The sequence below is a fragment of the Ornithorhynchus anatinus genome, chromosome 2 (genome assembly GCF_004115215.2).
Source record: "Ornithorhynchus anatinus isolate Pmale09 chromosome 2, mOrnAna1.pri.v4, whole genome shotgun sequence".
Taxonomy (NCBI): domain Eukaryota; kingdom Metazoa; phylum Chordata; class Mammalia; order Monotremata; family Ornithorhynchidae; genus Ornithorhynchus; species Ornithorhynchus anatinus.
The window spans coordinates 51,330,820-51,352,738 of NC_041729.1; the positions used below are offsets into that span (position 1 = coordinate 51,330,820).

Consider the following 21,919-nt stretch of genomic DNA (forward strand, 5'->3'; position numbering starts at 1 on the left):
CAACCAATTTCAAAGCGGTGTTGCAGAACTGATAATAACTAAGTTTCCTTCTGCAAATGTGGGTGCATTAGCTCGAGACAAACAACCCCTTACATGGACCCTCTGACCAGTACATCTATCTAGCTATCTCCTTCTTGAATACAGAGTTCCTAAAACCCATCATGTAGCATTGCTTATCTTTGGTTTTGTTCTGCATCCACATCCTTGAAAAACTTTTCAGCTCTATAGGCCACGTTGCTAATTATTTCAAAGGTGAAACTTCCCAAACACGGCAATCTCTGACACAAGAAAATGGATTCTATTTGAAATGTTGCAAAATGAAAATTTGGTCCTATTAAGAATGGAGGAAATTGCCCAAAGCTGTTCTTTCCCTCTCCTTGCTTGGGAGCCGATAGATTCATCGACGAGGCACCATTTTTGTGGTCTAAAAGACCTGGAAAAATATTCCTTCGGATTGAAGCACTGAAACCAACAGCATTCAGGGAAGCTTTCTCTTGAAGCCCAACCTGAAACTCTTTAAAAAGTATTCCTTTTTCCCAAAATGGGGATCGTTCTGAGGTCTTATCTGTTTTTCCTCAAACCAAGGCTGCAAACCCATCACCTTTTTCCCAAATAGAACAAGATGGTTGACTCCTGGCCAACACGCTTAGGAGAACGTTGCCCGAAAATCACGCCATGTGTGCCCTTTGTGATTGCTGGCCTGTTTTTTCAGTCTTTTTTCCTCTGGCAGTGACCATGGGCCAAGGTGGGAGGAACCCTGCCCCAGGCCTACTTTTCATCCAAGTCTACAGAGCCATGGTCTTAATGATAAGGTCCCTCGGATTCTAATCCCTTTCGCTCCATCACTTTCATTTCCCCTTGGCGCAGGGGGGCAAATGACTGAGTATTGATCCAGCAGCCGGCGGCAGACATGAGGTGGAGAGTGGGATTCCTCTTTCCCTGCAGAGCCCTGGAAACAACTGGAGGTGTTGCAGTGATCCGGCTCCCCCAGCCCACGCCACAAGTGTTTTATTACAAAGGCTGCTCCCACTTATCCCTTTCTATTGCTGGGATCGGGATGCAAATAGAACAGGGGATGCTGATGAAGGCTCATTTCCCTTCTTGAGTCAATCAATCTATTAAAAAAAAGAAAAAAGGAACTAACTAAAGCCAGAGCCTAACTGGTAAGATGTTCTTGGGCAATGCCGACCTGATGTCCTCCATGCCCACGGAGGCCCAAACAAGATCAAATAAGCTGAAATTGCAGCGGAAAGCATTCAGGTAGACACAGGAAGTTCTCCCCTGGCAGGGCGATGGGCAAGGGTTACAGAGAAGCTCTTTTGTCTCAGATGGAATAGTCACTCACCAATCTGGAGGCAGGAGGCAGGAAACAGGATACGTTGATTACTTGAGTTTCCTTGCAGAACCCACGTTCCTTTCTAGGTAGCCATCAACTGTTACTTGCTATGCAGTAAACCTCACGTGCTATCTTGCTTTCTGCTTGTGAAATGGCAGTGTCTGGATCAAGATGAGAGACAGGCACTGATTGAAGATAACTCTGAGCTCCTGGCTAGCTGCTGCTGATAGGGAGAAATAACTTCCATCCAAGAACATCGGGCCTGAGTTACAAGAGATTTTTGTTGCTTTCGGTCCTCTTGGCTGATTTATGCTAATTATGCTCTGCATATAAATCTTTGCTCCCGTTTTGTATTTGAATCGAAAAGAATGCCAATTGTATTAGCCATGCACCTCCTGGGGCAGGATGGACTTCGATAAATGTTTTCTAGGCTGATAAATGTTGGCTATTTGCAAGGCTATTGAAATTGCCTTTATCCCATTTTTAAAGCTGCAGAAGCTTTCAGCTCTGTGGGCTTGTGATAGACAGATGTCTTGGAATGCATGGAAATGTAGAAATTCTGGTTTCTAGAACCTATGCTCCACCTAGTCCCGTATGTCCAGAGTTCTGGGATGTTTATGGGACGGGAGGATTGAGGATTTTGAGTACACTTATTTGCTGAAAGTCTTGAGCTCTGTCGTCATTCTTCAGTGCTGCCAAAATTCTTTTTTAGCTGTTTGAGCCTTTCTTTAATTCATAAAAAATTCCTTTCTTTACATTCTTTAAAGAAAAACTCTTTTTTTCTTTTTAAAAAATAGCACCTTCAAAACAACACCGACCTAGCAGGAGCTGCTTCCCATTTGTGTCCCACTTTTGCACTTTGCATAGATTCTCTTTTCTGCTCAACACCTTACATCAATATTCAACTCTCGAGCAGAGTGGCTGATGCCTTGGTTTGAACCCCAGAAGGGTATATGCTATTTCATAAGGTGGAAGTCTTTACCTCTTGATAAATGAGAACCCAAAAGACAATTGGATTCCTGCATCAACTACTAATTCACAATCTACTTCTATCATATCCCTCATTTCTTTTCCAAGTTACCCCAAAGTCTTCAGATGGTTCAATGCCTTCATTTCCTGTGATGACATTTATCCTGATGCTCCTAAGCAGTTTTCAGCATTTCATTTTTGGTGGGGGAAAGTGCACAAAGTGATTGTCTACCCCTTTTCTGCATAAATTATTCTTCTTTCCAATTCATCAACTTTGCTTTTTTTGTGCATAACTGGCCACTGCTCTTTTATGCACCACTGATGAGGCTAACTCCAAATGAGGACGGAGTTAGCATACCTGAAACAGGAACAGCTTTGAACAAGAATTGATGTCAAGTCACGGTCCTGAGGGGCTGACTTGAACTCCTTCACCACTAACAGCTTAAGGTTGAAGACATTCCAAAGGTAAATTGGCAAGAAAAATGGGTATTTGACCTGACCCCACGTGTGCCTAAAGGCACCTTGTTCAGCGACATAACCACCATCCTTTTAAGCAATATATGTGGAGAAAACCTCACTTAGCACTTTTACTTATTAGAAGTTGAGTCATTATTACCTTCTATGTAATTGTCTCATAAAAAGCCCCTAAACTTTAACATTTCCATATAGTTTCTTATCAATTCTGACATCCAGGGGATAGGGAAAGACGACTCTCACCTGTATCTAGTCGTGCTTTTCTCACACTCGTTACAGCATCTGGAATGTTGGGAGAGCCAAAAACACTTCGGAGGAGATGTATTAATTAGGGCTAGCATTCTGAATGCCCGAGAGATTGGCAGGTAAGGTTGATGAAATAAAAGGGTACCTCTATAGGTGCCTTCTTTATCGTAAGTAGGAACCCAAATATGGGTCAGCTCTGCAGCTTCCGGAAGTGGTTGCGTCTGAGAGGAATTCAGTGAGAATCTCAGACAAGAGGCATAGCTTTCCCGGGATCAATGCCCAAGGAGCAGATGGGGAAAGGCTGATATACGCATCATTGGTCATCAAGGGAAGGGGATTCAGTTAGCAGCAGTAAGCATCCAGGCTCTCATCTCTGCCACACCCGGAATACTAGTGTCAGGCACTTTCTCAGGTTCCACAATTCAGCTTGGATTCCACAGCCATGACTTGAAGATTCTCTTCTCATCTCTTGGAGGACCAGGAGTTTCCTCTGATGGGAGAGCCTGCCCTAAAGGGAATGATCCCAGAAGGCCTCCAGCACAGTCAGTCTGTGAGGATCAGTGTTTGGTGCTAGGCCGTGAGGGTTCAGCCTCAGGGTTGAAGAGGCTTCTGACTCTGGACAGCATCTGACTCATGGACCACCCTAACCATGGCTTTTCCTCAATTATCCCCAGCCATTTCAGGCAAAGGGGAGCACGGAAAGGAAGAAGAGGATGACTAGGTTCGGGGATAGGGTGGGAGTTTGTCTGAATACTCTAGGTAATTGTGTCTAGAAAGAGCAAGCCATATAAATTCCTGGTCTAATATGGCCCCTATAGTCTAATGAGCTGGTGTCTGTGGTGAAAGTATTGCTAGAGAGTGGTGTGAGTGGAGTGACCAGGACAAGAAAATCCACCTGAAAAACAGTTGCCTCTAAGGTAAGGGAGATTTGACACTGATGAAGTAACTAACTCTAGGCTATTTTCTAGCCCCTCACCATTAAAAGTGGGCCCCATCTATGTGGGATGTCAGGGGGCGGTTTCCACAAACCAAAGTTCTTCTCCTTTTTGCGTTGTGCCAAATGCAGGCTGGCACCAAATTGCATTGTTTCATTCATTCAATAGTATTTATTGAGCGCTTACTATGTGCAGAGCACTGTACTGAGCGCTTGGAATGTACAAATCGGCAACAGATAGAGATAGTCCCTGCCCATTGACGCATTTACAGTCTAATCGGGGGTAATGGGGAAACATCTGTTTTGATGGCTTCTTCTCTCCAAATCTCCATTCATTCTGCTGCAAGGTGCTAAATCCCTTTGAGGTTGAATTATGTATTTAATAAAAGTGCCATGAGAACCCCAAAGCCCAACAGGAGAGCAGTAACAAGAAGGTGTATAGGCGTGACTCATGACCCAGTACAACTTCATATCTTGTTTCTATGGATCCCTAAAATGTTTTCATGGATCGTGTCCTAAAACCTGCAGTTGGGATTTTGGAAACAGAGAAGAGCAGGTTAAACCAGAGATGCAAACCAAGGCCCATTACTCTAAATTCTGCTGTCATCGGTACCCACAAAAACATTTAGTCTCTGGGACAAATAGCCCACTGAGGGATCCCCCTCCCCTCCTACCCCGACTCTACGAAATGGGAGATCGTGGATGAACTTGTTTTGGAGTGCCCATTCGCCAACTCAGGTAGCAGCTGGCGATGCAGATGGGAGTGCCCGGTTGGTGAGAGCGGTGCCAACCAGCCACTAGTGCCCGTGAAGCAGAACAAACAGATCTGCATCTCTTGATTGTTATTTTTTAGGAAGTTGTGATGGTGACTGGCCAGTGGCGACACTTAAGTCACCCAAAGGTATGGTACGGTTTTTCTTGCTCCTCTGTTTGGACGTCTTGGCACAACAGTGGAAGTGCAGAAGTTTTCTGCATGGTGTGTGTCCATGTCAGATTGCACATAGGTGTACCTGTCAGATTGTGCGTGTACGTACGTGTATGTGTCTGCCTATTAAGGACATAGGAGGCCTTATCCACAGCTCTTAGCCAAGGTGGTCTCGGGCTCTTTTAGGGTGAAATGCTAATTGATTTGCTGATTTGTTGACCTTACCTGTGTCCTAAAATTCATTTTTCACAAAGGCAAATGTGTGAGAGGAAACATTCAGGTAAGAAGCCTAAGCTTTTATTTTTATTTTTAATGGTACTTGGTTAAGCACTTACTATGTGCTGAACACTGTACTAAGCGCAGGGTCAGCTACCAAATAATCGGGTGGGACACGGTCCCTGCCCTACATGGGTCTCACGGTCTAAGTGGGGGAGAATAGGATTTAATCCCCATTTTACAAGTTCAGGAGACCGAGGCATTGAGAAGTTAAGCGACTTGCCCAAAGTCAAGCAGCAGTCAAAATGGCAGAACTGGGATTAGAACCCACATCCTCTGACTCCCCGGCTCATGCTCTTTCCAAGAGGCCACGCTGCTTCCCTAATATTTACTTAATAATAATCGTGGTATTTGTTTAAGTGATGTCAGTGTGTGCTTACCACGTGAGGAGCACTTGCTGAATGCTTGGGATGGACTGTAAACTCTCTGTGGACCGAGATCACGTCTACCAAAGCTGTATTGTACTTTCTCAAGTGGTTAATACCTGTGCTTGATTGACTAAATACAATAGAATTGGTGGGCACCACCATCCTTACTCTTTTGGAGATTGTGATCTAGAGAGACAAACATTCCAGAGGGATTTGTGGTGGATTGGGGGCTTCTCTGGCTGCCAAAGAGCAGAACTGGGAGTTGCCATGAGCAAGCTGCCCAGAGGTGGGAGGCATGAAGAATGAGTCAGGCCTGAATGTCATGGCTTTCACTCTACACTGTACCTTGCCTCTTGAGCTAAGGCCTAATGACTGTGGTTTTTCCCGATGAGGCATTTTGCACTGAAAAAACCCAGATTGCAGCCCAGAGCTCAGAGTGTGTTCAAAAGTGATGGCTGTAGATTTAGTATTTCTGGAGTCCTCCCTCACTTTGCGCTCCCCTCAGGAAAAATGCCGCTGCCATTAGTCTGCTGTGAAAGGTCACACTTCTGTACTCCAAACCATGTCTTCCTTTAACTTCGTCCTGACTCCCGTTGGAATTCGGTGGGATGTGTCCCACTTAGGTTGGTTATTCAACTCATTGTATTCTGGACAGTCCAGTTTTCAGATAGTCTTCCCTTTACAGATACAGAACCAGACTCCTTTATGATGGACTCCTTTATTTAAGGCTCCCAACCTCCCTCCACCTTTGCTCCTGCCTCCAAATGTCATGGCACCTGTGTTCAGATGGACCTGGTAGGACCCGGCATGGGCTGTGGGGAGCTCCCAGGTGGATCTGTCCCAGGCATAAAACATCATATTTGACATAATTATAATGTTGGTATTTGTTAAGAGCTTACTATGTGCAGAACACTGTTCTAAGCTCTGGGGTAGATACAGGGTAATCAGGTTGTCCCATGTGAGGCTCCCAGTCTTAATCCCCATTTTACAGATGAGGTAACTGAGGCCCAGAGAAGTTAAGTGACTTTCCCACATTCACACAGCTGACAAGTGGCAGAGCCGGAATTCGAACCCATGATGACCTCCGACTCCCAAGCCCGGGCTCTTTTCACTGAGCCACCCTGACATCAGTATATTGTGCTATCCTGGGTAGTTCCCACACTTGCTTCTCATTGTGCAGAATTCACGAAGGCCTCCAGTGACTCCCTTAGCAATATCAAACAGCATCACTTAGAGGCTCATAGTTTGAAAGATAGGGGAGACACCAGTGGTATTGAAGAATACCAGATATCCCTTCGCCGGATAGGGGCCATGCTAGCTTGATACCAAGTGAGTAGACACTCTTTTTGAAGAGTCAGAAATTGGGAACCCTGTAGGCAACCTAAATTCAGGAGAAAGAACTGAATTACAGTACATTGCCAAATGGAAATGGAGCATTAGGGAGGCTAAAATTCAAGTTGAAGAGTGTACTGGTTAATATGCTACTAGGAATCCAATTATTTTCTTGAGTTAAATAGATTTTCTGATCTAGTCAGATAATAGTTCGCATGTCAAAGTATATTTTTGGAAATTGAAACAATTTGGAACAACAGACGTACTAATTTAAGATTGAAACTTTTTTTTGCTTTGAAAAACAAAGCGATTATGACCTTGTGACAGAATTTTGATGCAGTCAGTTCTCTTCCCAGCTATTAGTCTGCTGTTTTCTGGAAGTATGTAGAAACTTCTTGATAACAGGGTGGGAGTATTGTAGAGGGAAGGTGCTTTTTCACAAAACCGGGGACCCAATACCTGGGATTGCGGCTCACTTCCCTCCCCAGAAGCTGGGGGTGTTGGGAAAGAGGGCAAGTCACAGTAGCTCAGTCAATCAGTGGTGCTTATTTGATCCAGAATATTGCACTAAAATGTTGGGAGAGTACGATACAAGGCACTCTCAACCTTCCTCCAGTCTCTCCACCGTTGTCCTTCAGCTCCTTTGGACTCTGCCCTTAATTTTGCATTTGGCAAGAAAATATTTAAAATGCCCTTGCTTAATAACTACCTCAGAGACTTCCCTGAGGGGAGCGGGTCAGGGGAAAACAATTTCTTTCAAGCAATCCATTTGGAATTCTCCTTCCATTCCTATGCATGAATATAGCTATGGGGGGTTGTATGTAGGGGAGGCTTCGGGGGAGTGGTCACCTCGTGATTCCCAGAGAGTTTGTAAGTGAACTGGAGAAATAGTCACCCTTCTAGGATATTTTCTCAGGAAACCTAGCCCAATCATTCCTGAGTTTTAATCTCACAATAGTAGTAATGATGATGATAAATACTATTTAATGAATGACTACTCTGGGGAGGATTGTACTGTAGACACAGTCCCTGCCTTCATGGAGTTTGCAATCTACTGGGAGAGGCACTACGGTAAATTACAGGAAGCAGTAGAGGATAGCAATATGTGCATTTTAAGTATATATGTAGAGTATAATAATACGTGTGACTAACCAAGAGTTTTAGTGACATAGAAGTGCTGAAGTGGCAGTTAGCAATAATGGTACTGATAATAATTGAGGGGGATATTGGTTAGAGAGCTGAGAGAGTAATCAGGGAAGGCGTCCTGGAGAAAATTGGATTTTTTTTTTCTTCAGAAGGGCCATCACTAGGCACCAGGTGAGGAGGGAAGCAATGAGGCCTAACTGAGGTTCTAGCTTGCCTCAAGTGCAGAATCGCTCCATGTTCATGCCCTTCTCTTGAGGTAGAGTTGAAGGAGGAAGAAAGTTTTCACTGCCTGGGTAGCACTGGGCTTAGTGAAGCACTTTGACATCCTGAGGCAGAAAATGCTACGGAGGGACGAGTGTATCACAATGGTTTCTGTATTCAGTTTTTCACAGCCTACAGTCTGATACCCCATTACTGGTTATGATCAATCCACATTCAACCCCATAATGTTCCTTCACTCACCTGACGTTTGTTTAGAATTCATTAGGAATCAAACCGGGTCTTGTCTGCCAGACTGATCTGACAAATATGTATCTGCTACTCTGGGATTTTATTTACATCGAAATAATCAAGTTAAAAGCTCCATATTTTTTGACTTTTAAGTTTGCTCTTCTGTGAAAACGGGCAGTGCCGGAACACTTTTTCCAGGATTGGAACTGGGCTGGGTGCACCCTGTGAGAAGCTGGCTTATTTTTATCTGAGCAGAAAAAATGCTTCAGAGGAAACAATTTCTTTAAAAAAAAAAAAAACAGCTGTTCCAGTTTTACTGCCACAGGGCCCTGAGGGACCCTCTTCCTGTGGCCAGAGATGATGGAACTATTTACATCCCTGCTTCGAAGGGCCATAGATTTCTCCACAGATAAGAGGAGGGGCTAACAGATCAGGAGTGATTTAGCCAGAGAAGGGAAAGCTCTCTAGTCTTCATAAAGGCCCGCATGTTCTTGAAGGGGGAGCCTCTGTCCTTTCGGAAGGCTTCTGTCATCAGCTAATCCCTCACAGCCTGGTCAGCTTTCTGAGACCTAGACACTGTGAGACTGCTGCATTCTCAATGGGTTTTTCAAATGCTAGACCCTCTGAAGAGCCACCGGCTAAAATACCAGGACCCCACCACTGTGAAGTCACTACCTCTTGTGGGAGAGGAAACAGAATTCAGCAGACCCTGACTGAGAATGGAGTGGAGAATGTCATCTGGTTTGTATTTCCTTGAGCATTTACGCACACTGGGGGTCTGTCAGAGAATTGACAGAGAATTGACAGAGAAATGTGATCGAAGAGAGAGAGGGGAGAGACAGGAAACAGTCTTCATAACCTTCTCCAAGAGCTGATTTCCATCCCTTGGTTTGTTTTATACATTATTTTCCTCCCTGTTTCCCTTTGTCCTGGAGGAGCATTAGAAAAAATGATCTACTGCCTCAGAATCATGTGCTAGGACCGAGTCTAGTTCAAACTTCCCTTGCCCAATGGTCTTTGTACTAGAGGATGAATTCCAGAACTGAATCCCCAGTGAACTGAAATAGAAATTGGTCTTTTTCTTTCTGTTCCAAGAGGGTTCCATCAAATCAATCAGTTAGATTTACTGAGCACTTACTGTGTGTAAAGCAATCAATCATGGGTATTTACTGAGTGCTTATGGTGCAGATCCCTGTACTAAGTGCTTGGGAAATTACCGTACAGTAGAGTTGATATATACGATCCCTACCCACAAAGTGTCTACAGTCCTAAGATTGCAGGCACCGCCCTGTCGGTCCCAAATGTCTTCAAACTACAACTCAGTGGCATCATCCTCTTAGAGGAAAGTTGAGTTGATTTAACTCAGTTCCATTTTACCCAACTGGGGTATGTTTCTTTTTAATTTTAATAAGGACAGGAACTTCAATCAGGCCACAATTCTTACTTCATTCCGTTAGGGGAGAAACAAGCCCAAGGTAGTTTTAATGTCAAGAACTTGTGCAGAAGACAAACGTGGAGGAGGCCAACAACAATCACTCCCATCCCATGAGGGCATTGAAGGTTGTGCACAGTGAAAGAAGAAAATCTAATTTGTGACTGAGCCAAACTCTGCCTGCACCGCAGCGACTCTGAACCCAGGGGGAATGAATGCTTGCACATAAAAAGCTAGGGTCGCTTCCTGGAAATCCCACTTTTTAATATATTCTTCCCTCCTGACTTGGAGTGGGCAAACTTCCTTCAAGTGGTGGGGGAGGAATTGAGATATTTTTAATAAAAATCCAATTCTACCAGCACTTAAGCTCAATACCCTTTGAAAAGCTCCAAGCAAACATTTTAACCTATTAAGCTGCCCAGCCTTTGATGAGAAGACTGGGGAGTGTAACAGGTGTTAAATTAGTCACCAGAGAGACTCCTGTTTGATTCAGCAGTACTGCAGAATGATAATTACCCATAAAACTTCATTAAAATTTAAAGACAGACCAGTGTAGCATCCTGGCCTAGTGAGCTCACATCATTCCTACCTGGATGACAGGTTCTGTGTCCAACTTTGAAATGATCCTGTTTGAAAAGGGACTGTAATTTGATTCCTGTGGACCAGAGAATAGGTTACAAAGATTGGTTCTGTCCGCGCTGTGTGTGTAAGGTAGATTAATGTCCCGGTCAACCCATTTATAGGCACCAGATTGGGAGGCCAGGAGTCATAGATTCATTCTATCCCCAGATACACCACTGACCTGCAGGGTGACCGTGGACAGGCCTCTTATCCTCTCCATGACTCAGTTTTCTCATCCATAAAATGCGGCTAAAAGACCTGAGACTCTCCCTTCTTAGACCGTGGTTCCCAAGTGAGACAGGAGCTGGGTTCAAGCTACTTATATTGGAGTTACGCCAGCACTGAGAAATACATACTGTGCTGACCCCAGGACCTTAGTAAACACTTGAAAATGTGACAATTATTCTAGAAAATATTTGATGAATACCATAATTGAAATGTATTTTGCTAGTCCTAGGGGAATAATGCGTGGCATTTTGATTCTCTTTACTGAGGCTCCTTTTGCCCAGTTTGCTGCAAATATAAGAGGAAGGCACAGGAGCGTGAGGGCAACTTGCCACCCAGCCTGTTGAGCAGAACCGTGAGGGTCGCACCCTTCCTCCTCCCTCCCCATCCCACAACAATTCTGTCTCAAAGCCCTCTTGCTTCCCAACCATTCTTGCTTAAAAGTCCTAGCAACATCAGAGAAAACTAGATCTTGGACTCCCCTCTTCTCGGCTCTCTTCCTCTCCTTGCCCCACCATCTTCCTGCTTCTTTTCTACTCCCTTCCACTTCTCCTCTTTGGCTTTCCCTTTGCCTGTTGAGCCTGCAGAGACAGAGCCCAAGTCCAAGCAACAGGATTGGCAAATGGAGTTGGTCAAGAGGATAATAATAATAGTAATGGTATTTATTAAGCACTTACTAGGTATCCAGCACCATTCTAAGAGCTGGGATAGATGCAAGTTAATCAGGTTGGACACAGTCCGTCTCACATGGGGCTCACAGGCTTAATTCCCATTTTACAGATGAGGTAACTAGGGCCTAGAGAAGTGAAGTGACTTCCCCAGAGTCTCACAGCAGACAAGTGGTGGAGTCGGAATTAGAACCCAGGTCATTCTGACTCCCAGGCCCATGCTCTATCCTCTAGGCCACACTGCTTCCCAAGGATCAGGGTGGAAGACTACGAGTCTGGGTTTACTTTGGGCTACCCTTGTGCCTCCCTGAATTCTCACTGCCAGGGGGCTGGCCTGGCATTGGATTTTGTGTGTTTGCACCGATTTTTGGATCAATAATGAGAAAATGCCCCAAAGAGTGCCCAGTTTCATGCCCCTCAAATCATCTTTCATGGTCAATCTAGCAAACAGCTTAATAGGTTCAGCCAAGAGCAGTATTTGAATGAAACAGAAAATAAAAGATTTGATTTTTCAAAGGAGTGTCAGGAGTGAATAGGACAGGAGGGGATCAGCCTCATCAACAGGGGAGCCTCTGTGGTTTTGCGGCCCTTCCCTGCGTAAAGAGGGATCACTTGCAGGTGCCAAACATTTACCCACAGAAGCGAAGCCACTGTGATTGTAAATGGATTTTCAAGCCCTCTTTGGAGTGGCAGGAGCAATCTTTAGATCCTTGCACTCTGGGGCCTGTTGAAAGGAAGGCAAGAGGAGGGAGGAAGGAGTTGACCACCTGTGTGGCTTTCCAAGCTCTCCAGACAATTAAAGTCTGGAGCAGCCCGGAGCTCTCTGCCAGGGTGTCTGGGAGTGGTTGTCTTGATTAGTTGAAGTTCAAATGCCATTTTATCCTTGCAACTGGGAATGAAAAGTAGAAAGTGGTGGATTGTAACCAAGACAATTCTTCTGGTTTCCTCTTGGTATTTCTTCTGCATATTGAAGCCTTACTGTTCTTTTGATTTTTTTTTCTCCCATTTCTGACTGATGGTAAATGCAAAACCCCAGGAATTTGTTCTGCCTTTTACCAACTGGAGTGTTTAAAAACATCAAAAAAAAAAAAACCCAACAAAAAAACGTTCTGGGGTTGGCACTGTCCACCCGGCTTTTAATCATCCATGCATCCTTGGGGATGATAAAGCAGGAAGACCAGAAAAAAAAATTCACAGACAGTGTGCCAAACATAGGAGAGCAAAAATAAATCCTCCAAGCGGCGGCATTTTCTTCAGCCCTTGTCTCTCTACAGTGGGAGCTGGTATTCTGTTCTATTGTATTTATAAACCATTAAAGCCCAAATGGTGACACAATTTACTGGGGTCTGAAGGCATTCATCTTAATGGAACTGCAGACCCGGGCAATACATCCAGGATGACATAATACAGCCATGTTGCAGCAAGCTCCGCTGCCTTTATCTTCTCCTCCCTCTAGTGAGGAGAAAGAGGGGGATTCAGATTGGTTTTTATAGGGCTTTCTGGTTTTTGTTGGCTGCATTAGTCCTGAGAGTTCCTTATTACAGCCAGAATTCCCTAGGGAAGATATTACCAATAGACCTTCAATTTCACTCATCACAATTATTATGGACCATTATTATTATTAGCATTATTATGGACCATCTTTAAGCACTGTCTTCAAGTAAGGCACTGTATAAAGTGGGTATCACATGATCCCTGCCTTCAAAGAGCTTATGATCTAAGAAAATCATTGGTGTCAGAGATATCGCTCAAGGACATAATGACCATCGATCAAATGTATCCATTTGATGAAGAATGAAAATATTGCCATTAAATCACATTCTCTTAGCCCTCAGAAAGGGTGAAAAATCAGATCTGTGGCACTGGGGAGATGGAAAGAGGGATGTGGGAAATTCAGTAGGGGTCTTGGCAATCCATTTGCTCTTGCAGTGTCTCGGTGGGAGATTCTGTTTCCTTCAAAAAGAAGGAGCACTGGGGGCGGGGGCTATGTGTGCATGCTTGCAAAGAACAAGGCTTGCTTCAGAGGGCCGTTTCCCCTTCGAGCTGCATCTCACCCAGTGAAATCCCTTCAAGAAAGCAAGTTATGGTGCCATTCTGTGTGCCTCTGTAATAGATCCGTCCTTCAGGAAGCGGGAACCTGGGGTGATGGAACTCTGGGCGAACCTCAAAAGCACATTCTAATTTGAGATGGTGCTGTTATCTCTGCATTCTCCCGGTTAATGAAAGCAAGGGCCGATTACTTGCTGCATCTGTATTTTCCAGAACGTATTCTGTCGCTAATTAAGGGAGAGACAGATGGAAGCAGGTGAAGCTTAATTTTCCAACCTTGGCTCTTTCAGAGGCAATTAGATGCACCTGAAAGGAAACACCTTTTTCAAATGAAGAAAGATCTGACCAAAGAAGGCTACAGATATTACGAGGGCGGGTGGGGGGCAGATTCCTTTCCTGGTTTGTTGTTTGTCGGCTGCCTGCCCACAGAGCACCACGGACTGACTAGGTTAATGAATGCCTCAATGGCTCTTACAGGCTTCTCAATGAATTTCTTAATTTTATATGCAAGGAACTCCTTAATGGACTAAGAACATCACCCAAAGCCGAAATGGTCTTTGGACTGTATTCCCCAAAATCAGGGCAGACGGCGAGGCGTAACTCTCCTTCCCTCTCTAGGGAAGGTTTATAAGGTAGGTTCTGTTCGGGTGCCTCAGCAATGCCTGCTCAGAGGGTTGACGGACCTATTTCCTCCAATCTCCCATCTGCCCTGCTCTTGAGTTTTTGTCCTACCAATTGGAAACCTACGAAAGGTCAGCTTATCTAGACATGACCCGCAGGAGCAGCATGGCCTAGTGGATACAGCCTGGGCCTGGGAGTCAGAAGGATCTGGGTTCTAATCCTGTCTCTGCTACTTGTCTGTTGTGTTACCTGGCGCAAATCACTTATCTTCTCTGTGCCTCAGTTACCTCATCTGTAAAATGGAGATTAAAACCATGAGCCCCATATGGGACTGGGGTGTCCAGTTTGACCCTGCACTAATCCCAGTTCTTAGAACAGCACTTGACACATAGAGCTCAACAAATGCCATTATCATTATTATTATTATTACGATAAGGAAAGCTCTGCTGACTCTAACCTTGCATCCCTGTGAGTGGGGAAGCAGTGTGGCCTAGTGAAAAGAGCACTGGACTGAATGTCAGGAGACCTGGGTTCTCATCCCGGCCTCGCCGCTTGCCTGTGACGTGACCTTCAGCAAGTCACTTAACTTCTCTGTAATTCGGTTACCTCATCTGTAAAATGGAGTTTCAGTACCTGATCTTCCTTCTCAGACTTTGATCCCCAGGAGGGACAGGGCCTATATCCAGTTGCATTGTGCCTGTCCCTGCATTTAGCACATAGTAAACCCTGAACGAGTACCACAGTTATTATTATTCCCTCACAGGACTTATGTACATATACTTACACTCACTTTTCTCCCCTCCCTATAATTTATTTTAGTCTCCGTCTCCCTTGCCAGACTGTAAAATCCATGAGGGCAGGGATCATTCCTACTTACTCGAATGGACTCTCCCAAAAACCTATTTCAGTGCACTGCACACGATATATGTCACTGATTGATGATTGATGGGAGAGCCTTGGGAAAGAGTGAGTAGGACCGTCTCTGGCGACTGCTGATTCCAGTTACTGCCAGTTCCTCCTCCGTACCTGGAAGAAGGACCAGGCTGTTCTGGTCCTAAAGCCAGACTCACACCTGAGACTCGGGGAGCTGGATTGGGATGAGAAAGCCAAAGGTGAGGAAAAATGCTGCCTAAGGAAGTTGCCTGATATTTCTAAGAATTAGGTCTATCAACTCTATTGAACTCTTGCAAGTGCTCAGTAGAATGCTCTACACACAATAAGCGTTCAATAAATGCCATCGTTTGACTGAGATTGAGCTTTCCTCTTGTGGCATTTCCCATTCATTCAGTCATATTTATTGAGTGCTTACTGCGTGCAAAGTACTGTATTAAGCGCTTTGGAGAGTACGCTATCACTATAAGCAGATATATTTCCTGTCCACAATGACATTTCAGTCTAGAGTGGGAGACAGACTACTCCCACCCACCTTCCATTCCCCTAGCTACACCTAGTGGAAATAATAATAATAACGATGATATCTGTTAAGCGCTTACTATGTGCCAAGCACTGTTCTAAGCACTGGGTTAGATATAAGGTAAGCAGGTTGTCCCACGTGAGGCTCACAGTCTTTAACCCATTTTACAGATAAGGTAACTGATGCGCAGAGAAGTGAAGTGACTTGCCCAAAGTCACACAGCTGACAAGTGGAGGAGCCAGGATTAGAACCCATGACCTCTGACTCCTAAGCCCGTGCTCTTTCCCCTGAGCCACGCTGCTTCTCAAAGAAAGAGCATAGGTCTGGGAGTCGGAAGGTCCAGGTTCTGGTTCTGACTCCCTCACCCTCCTGCTGGGTGCACTTGGGCAAGTCACTTGCCTTTTCTGTGCCTTCATTTCTGTATTTGTAAAATAGTGGTTGAATATCTGATCTTTCTCTCCCACAGGATCTATCTCATATCCACCCCCAGAACTTAGAACAGTGTTTAGCATATACTATGCACTTGGCAAATATCACAATGATTATTACTGTTATTAAGCCCCTCTATTTCCACCTCATTATTTCCGTGTCTTCTATGCCCCTGAATCTTGCTCTCTTAAGCAGACTGTTCGCTCCTTTTGGATGGGGAATGTGTCTACCAACTCTGTTTAATTGTACTCTCCCCAGGTTTTAGTACAGTGCTCTGCAGATAGTAAGTGCTCAAGAAATACCTTTGATTGATACTCTCCCAACCTCTCCCGCACAGCACGGCACTTGTGAACATATCTGTAACTGTTTTTCATCCCCCTACCTATAATTTATTTTAGCATCTGTCTCCTCCTTTAGATCATCCACTCCTTGAGGGCAGGAATCTTGTCTCTGAACTCTATTGTATTCTCATAAGTGCTTAATTCATTCAGTCGTATTTACTGAGCACTTACCGTGTGCAGAGTATTGTATTAAGCACTTATGAAGTGCTCTGCATAGGGTAGATGCTCAATAAATACTGTCAGTCCATTAATGGACTAGGCAGGAGTGATGACTTTGGGCTTGTCTCTTAGTTACAGAAAGGTTCTCTTTAAATTCCATGGCAGTCGGGTGAGTTATCGTAGGTTCTCAAAGTGCAATCCGTAGGGTACCACAGTTGACCCTTCAAGGTGATGGGTAAACATGAGAACTACAGGTCAAAGAACTAGAGAAATCAAGGGAACAATGGAATTTGGAGTAGAGCTTAATCGTAGCTGAGAGAGGGACAAGATCACAGAATCTTTATTCCTACCTTGTCCACCATTCCCTCAGCCCTCTGAGCAGGCATTTCTAGGGCAGCTGAAGGCACCTGAATTTCACTAGCTACAATTTTGCCTTAAAGAACTAGAAGAAAGTTCTGTCACCTTGGTTGGCCTAATTCCAGGGAATCCAGTCAAAAGCCAATTTGGGCTTTGTATGCTGTTGTTCTTAGCCCGTGAAAAGAAGGCTTAAACCTGAAATGGCCTGTTGAGCCAAGCTAAGAGGCCGTCACAGGATCCATCTTGATTCTGAGCAAGGGCCTGGGAGTAAGAGGATCTGGATTCTAAACTGGGATTAGGCCACTGGTCTGCTGTGTGACTTTAGGCAAGTCACAACATCTCTGTGCCTTAGTTACCTCATCTACAAAATAGGGATTAAGAGGGTGAGCCCCATGTGGGACAGAGACTGTGTCCAGCACGATTAACTTGTATCTACCCCAGCATATAGAACAGTGCTTGACACACAGTAAGTGCTCAACAAAATACCATTATCATAATTATTATTATTACTACTTTTGTTGTTGTCGTGTATCAAGCATCTTGATCAGGTCTCCTTAACTCTGCCCATTCTCCTACTATAGGAATAAATGTCGGCAAGAACTTTCTGTCCAGCCTTTGGAAAGTTTCATAAAATGCTATATTCCTTGAACACCATTAGTGTAAAGAAAAAGTTCAAAATACCACTCACACACACCTTTCATCCTAAATGTTCAGTCTTTCACATATCTCGTTTTATCTTCACCCTCTCCCATTTCCCCTTGAGGAGATAAGGGATAGGTAGTATCATCCAATGTCCCATCTGGGGAAACTGAGGCCCAGGGCAGTTAGGCGGCATCTCCAAGTCCACATGACGAGTGAGTGACAGAGGTGTATTAGAACTTCAGTCTTCAACCTCCCAGGCTAGGGATTTCTCCACTAGACTGTGAATTATGGCCTATGGCTTTGGATCCAGAGCCACATTTGGCCTTCGGCAATTAAATAAGCCAAGGGCTACCAGTTCAAGGCATACCTAATGACAGCTACCTTGGCTGAATAAGAACCCATCACCCTCCACCCCCTCATGGCTAAGTTCAGAATCAGTGGGTCCTTTTCAGAGGCGGCCCTGCTTAAATCTATAAGACAGTGGTTCCCGTGAGGAGATAATTCAGTTCTACAGCTTCCTTGCCTCTCTTCCTTCAGCCTGACTGTGTCCATTCATTGCAGTAGAGCTGAAGAGGGGGGGTCTCCTTGTTCTTCTAATTAGCAGAACCAGGTAGTACTTGTTACTAAATTTGATATTCAGGCGTGGTCCGAAATGTAGACAGATGGGGAAAACAGTATTATTGGAATTCAGAACCAGGCCATGCTTCTTGGAGGAGATGTGCCTTCGGTAAGACTTTGAAGGTGGGGAGAGTGATCTGTCAGTTATGAAGAAGGAGGGCATTGCAGGACAGAGGCAGGATGTGGGTACAAGGTCGGTGGTGAGATAGATGAGAACTAGGCACAGCGAGTAGGTTGGCATTAGAGGAGCGAAATGTGCAGGCTGGATTGTAGTAGGAAATCCGGGAGGTCAGGTAGGAGCGGGTAAGGTGATGGCGTGCTTTAAAGCCTATCGTAAGAAGGAAAACCAAGTCAGAAGGGTCACTGTCAAAGGAAGATGTGGGAAACTAGATTTGGGCTCATCCAAGCTTCATTGGGGAGCTGCATTTGGTTAAAAAAAAATCCACGTATCTTGTGTTCTTTCCCAAGAGGAAGTTCAGGATGTTCTCTGTTCCATCTCTAGCCCTGAGGAAGGCGACTCTCACCTGATTCATCCAAGCTTCCTTTGCCACTGGTGGAGAAGAATACCCGGAAGGCTGGACCCCGGGTCTGACCCAGTAATGGTGTCACCGCTGTTCTTATATTCACCTGGTGGTGCTTCTGATGACCGCCAGCCTGTTAGAGCAGATGAGAGAAGCTCCTCAGGCATTGGACAAGAAGTCTGGTTGTGTCAGCTTCTCAGGGGAACCGTGATTCCTGGATGAATAGCCATACGAGATGCCAAAGGAGCTTAGCCCTTTGAGCATGGCATTCCCTCCCCACCAGAGAATCTGTAGCCTTGAACAAGTCATGCTGTACCCAGAAGAGTGGAGAAAGTCAGGGGCCTGATAGGGAAACTGAGGCAGGGGATTGAGTGTCTTTCTAAGATCCTTGAGGACCAAAGCTCAGATTAGAAGCCTGGGTCCAGACAGGATTTGGTGGCTAATTGATCTACGGGGCATCGATGGGAAGGATAAAAGGGTCCTCAGGAGGGACAGCTGGAGATGGGGGTCCATGAAAGGATCAGAGAGGGAAGGATCAGACCTGAGGCCTGTGGACTTGTGGCTTTATCGCTAGGGCCCTGTAGCCTCTCGGGGAAGAACGCACTGAGCGTGCCCTGTCCAGGTTCTGCCCGGGGCCCAGCGATCGTGTTAGCAGGGGGGGATCGGAGCCCTGGCTCTTCTTCCCAGAACGTCTGTGGCTCTCGGAGTCGGAGTGGGAGGCGATGAGAGGGATGATGATCCACAATCCGCTTTCTTGTTCCTAGGCCTCGAATCCAGGAAGCCAGATCAGAAAGGCTCTAACCGTACCCTCTGACTGCAGTCGCTGTTGGGAGGGACCTTGTGCCCCTCGGGGCTGTGGCATGCACGGTGTCCTGACGTGTTTCCTCACCTTTGCGTTGGTGTTGGCGGCGTGTTGTCGTTCCTGCCGGCGCCTTACTCCTCTCTCTTTCTCTTTCTCCCCCCAACCCCTCCCCCGTCCCCCCGTCCCGACCCTGGTCACCCCGCCCGCCCAGCCGACAAGGTGAACGACGACTTCTACTCCAAACGTCGGCACCTGGCCGAGCTGGCCGCCAAGGGCAGCCTGCCGCTGCACCCGGTGCGCGTGGAGGAGGAGCCTCGGCCCTACAGCCCCGAGCACGGCCCTGGCAAGCAGAACGGGCACAAGTCCCGCGCCTCCAAAATGCACACGCACCCCCTGGCCTACACCTCCAACTCCAACTTCAAGGGCTGGGACCCCAACGAGCCCTCCCTGCGGCGGCAGGCCTTCGCCAACAAGGGCAAGCACGGGGCCGTTGAGCCGGCCTCCAGCGAACCGCTGGCTACTCGGAGCCAGCACTACCTGCCCCCACAGCCATACTTCATCACTAACAGCAAAACAGAGGTGACTGTCTGAGCTTTAACCCTGGAATGTCCTGATGACCACACACAACTAAGAGAGGCAAAAAACAAACACACACAAATACACACACACACACACACACAGCTAAAACCGTTAACCAACCAATCGGTGACATGGAGAAGATCTTGGCCTCGGGGACTCCCTAGTACACAGGCGATGGGCAGCCCGGGACAGGAGAAAAGGCAATCAGCAATACACCGAATGGAGAATTAGCAACTCATACTTCCCACTGGAGACCGCAGAATAACGAACCCAAACCATGTGACTATTTTTTTTTTTTACTTGAAATTAAAATCCATGACGAGTAGCACAATTCCAGAGAAACTTTCCATTTGCAGAAACTTTTAACTAGGAGATATTTGTTCCTGCTGTGGGAGTGACAGAAAGAGAGAGAGAGAGAGAGAGAGAACGAGCACATAGGAGAATAAGGTCTCCTGGAACCCTACCGTAACCCATTGCTTTGGTCAGGAATTTTTGATTTCATTCCAAGAGAACAACCGGTTCTCAGACGCCTGCCTGGGAAAGCCAAGGAAGGCACTCTCACCACTCAGCCTGCCATTTGCCGAACTCTCATATCATCCCCGTCGGAAGCAAAAAACAACACACATGAAAAAAAAACCCTTGCGCCCACCACCTTCTAACAAAATGAGGCAAAGACTATTCCACGTAAAGATGACTGAGACTGTCACAGTTGCAGAGTGCAGGGTGAACTTTCTGGCCAGGAGTGGGTTTAGAGGCGTGCAAAAGAACCTCTTTTTATATATATATATAAAAGAAAAGCATAAAAGGACAAATAAAAACCAGCTGCAGAACAAAAATATTTTTCCCAGTCTCCAGACGGAGAGATGTTTGTTTAAAACACAGCAGCAAAGCAAGGCGAGGGGAAAACCCATCCTTAGCCCTCCCCGAAGCAGCCGTTTGCCTCGCAGAGCAGGAAGGTAACAAATCTTACTTAACTGTCTGTTCCCAACTCTCCTTCACCCTGAGTGTGTCGCCTGACTTCAACTGCTTTGGACTGAAAATGACTAAGCGTGGGTGGTGCCTTCAATGTATTACTATTGTTCGATGACAGTCTTGTTTTCTGAGTGAAAATCTGTGTTACTTTAGGCTTATTTCCTCATGATTTACTAAAGTATTAGGAGTTGTTTCCATACCTCCTTTAGTTGCCGAGCACTCTTGTTTCTCCTTTCGTTGTGGTAGCACAGCCAGGGGTTCACAGGAAAACTCCCCCCCGACACACACACCTTTTCTCCCCCTGCCCCCTACCCCACATCCCAGCCCGCCACATTCCCACCCTAGAGTTTCCCTTTGCGCACACATTGCTTTTTTCAACCAAAATGACCTAAAGTTGTGTTGCCTTTGGGAACATACTTCCAGATTGGACACTTCTTTGTTACTTGGTTCAGGGCATGCGAGACTTTGGCCCTTTGGGCTTTGATTTTTGTCCCAGCCTGACCCTGAGAGAAGCAGGGGAGAGGGAAGATGGGAGTTCCCGCCCCAACTGTGGTGACTCTGTTAGTCCTCTGTTGTCCGTGTCTTGCTCCTAACGCCAGAGGAGAGAGCTGTCTGAGACGCTAGGCTTGTCTGCATCCGGGTGGGTGGGGTTCGCCGTGTGGCACCCGGAAACAATCAGACCTGAGCAGGGGGGCTTCAGGGGGTCCCGGCATTTAGGCATCTTGAGAGAACAAGTTTTTTGGGTCAGTACTCCCATGCCCCAAAGTCCTAACCTGCACATCATTACCTTCCTTTCCACCCAAGGAGTCCTCAGCATTTATGTCATATAGCTCCCATCCTGTCAGTCCCTGCCTGGAATGTCTCCCTGTTGAGTCCCCCTGCAACACCAGTCCTCCTAGTCTGCCTCCGCTTTGGTGGCAGATATGTGCAGTGTAGTGGACGGTATTCAGTAATGGGGTGGAAGGAGGTGGAATGGCAGCCCAGAAAGAAACGCTTATTTCAAAATAGTGAGT

At 45.9% G+C, this 21,919-nt stretch overlaps 1 protein-coding gene across 1 annotated transcript in view; it reads left to right on the forward strand.

Annotated features, from left to right (window-relative positions):
* The window catches only part of SHISA9 (shisa family member 9), a 261,288-nt gene extending 239,781 nt beyond the window's left edge, over positions 1-21,507 (forward strand). Inside the window, exons 5-6 of the mRNA XM_029057989.2 lie at positions 4,813-4,860; positions 19,567-21,507. Of these exons, the coding sequence (XP_028913822.1) occupies positions 4,813-4,860; positions 19,567-19,946 (428 nt within the window). The 3' untranslated portion in view covers positions 19,947-21,507. The remainder of the gene's footprint in view (positions 1-4,812; positions 4,861-19,566) is intronic.
* Positions 21,508-21,919: the final 412 nt, after the last annotated feature.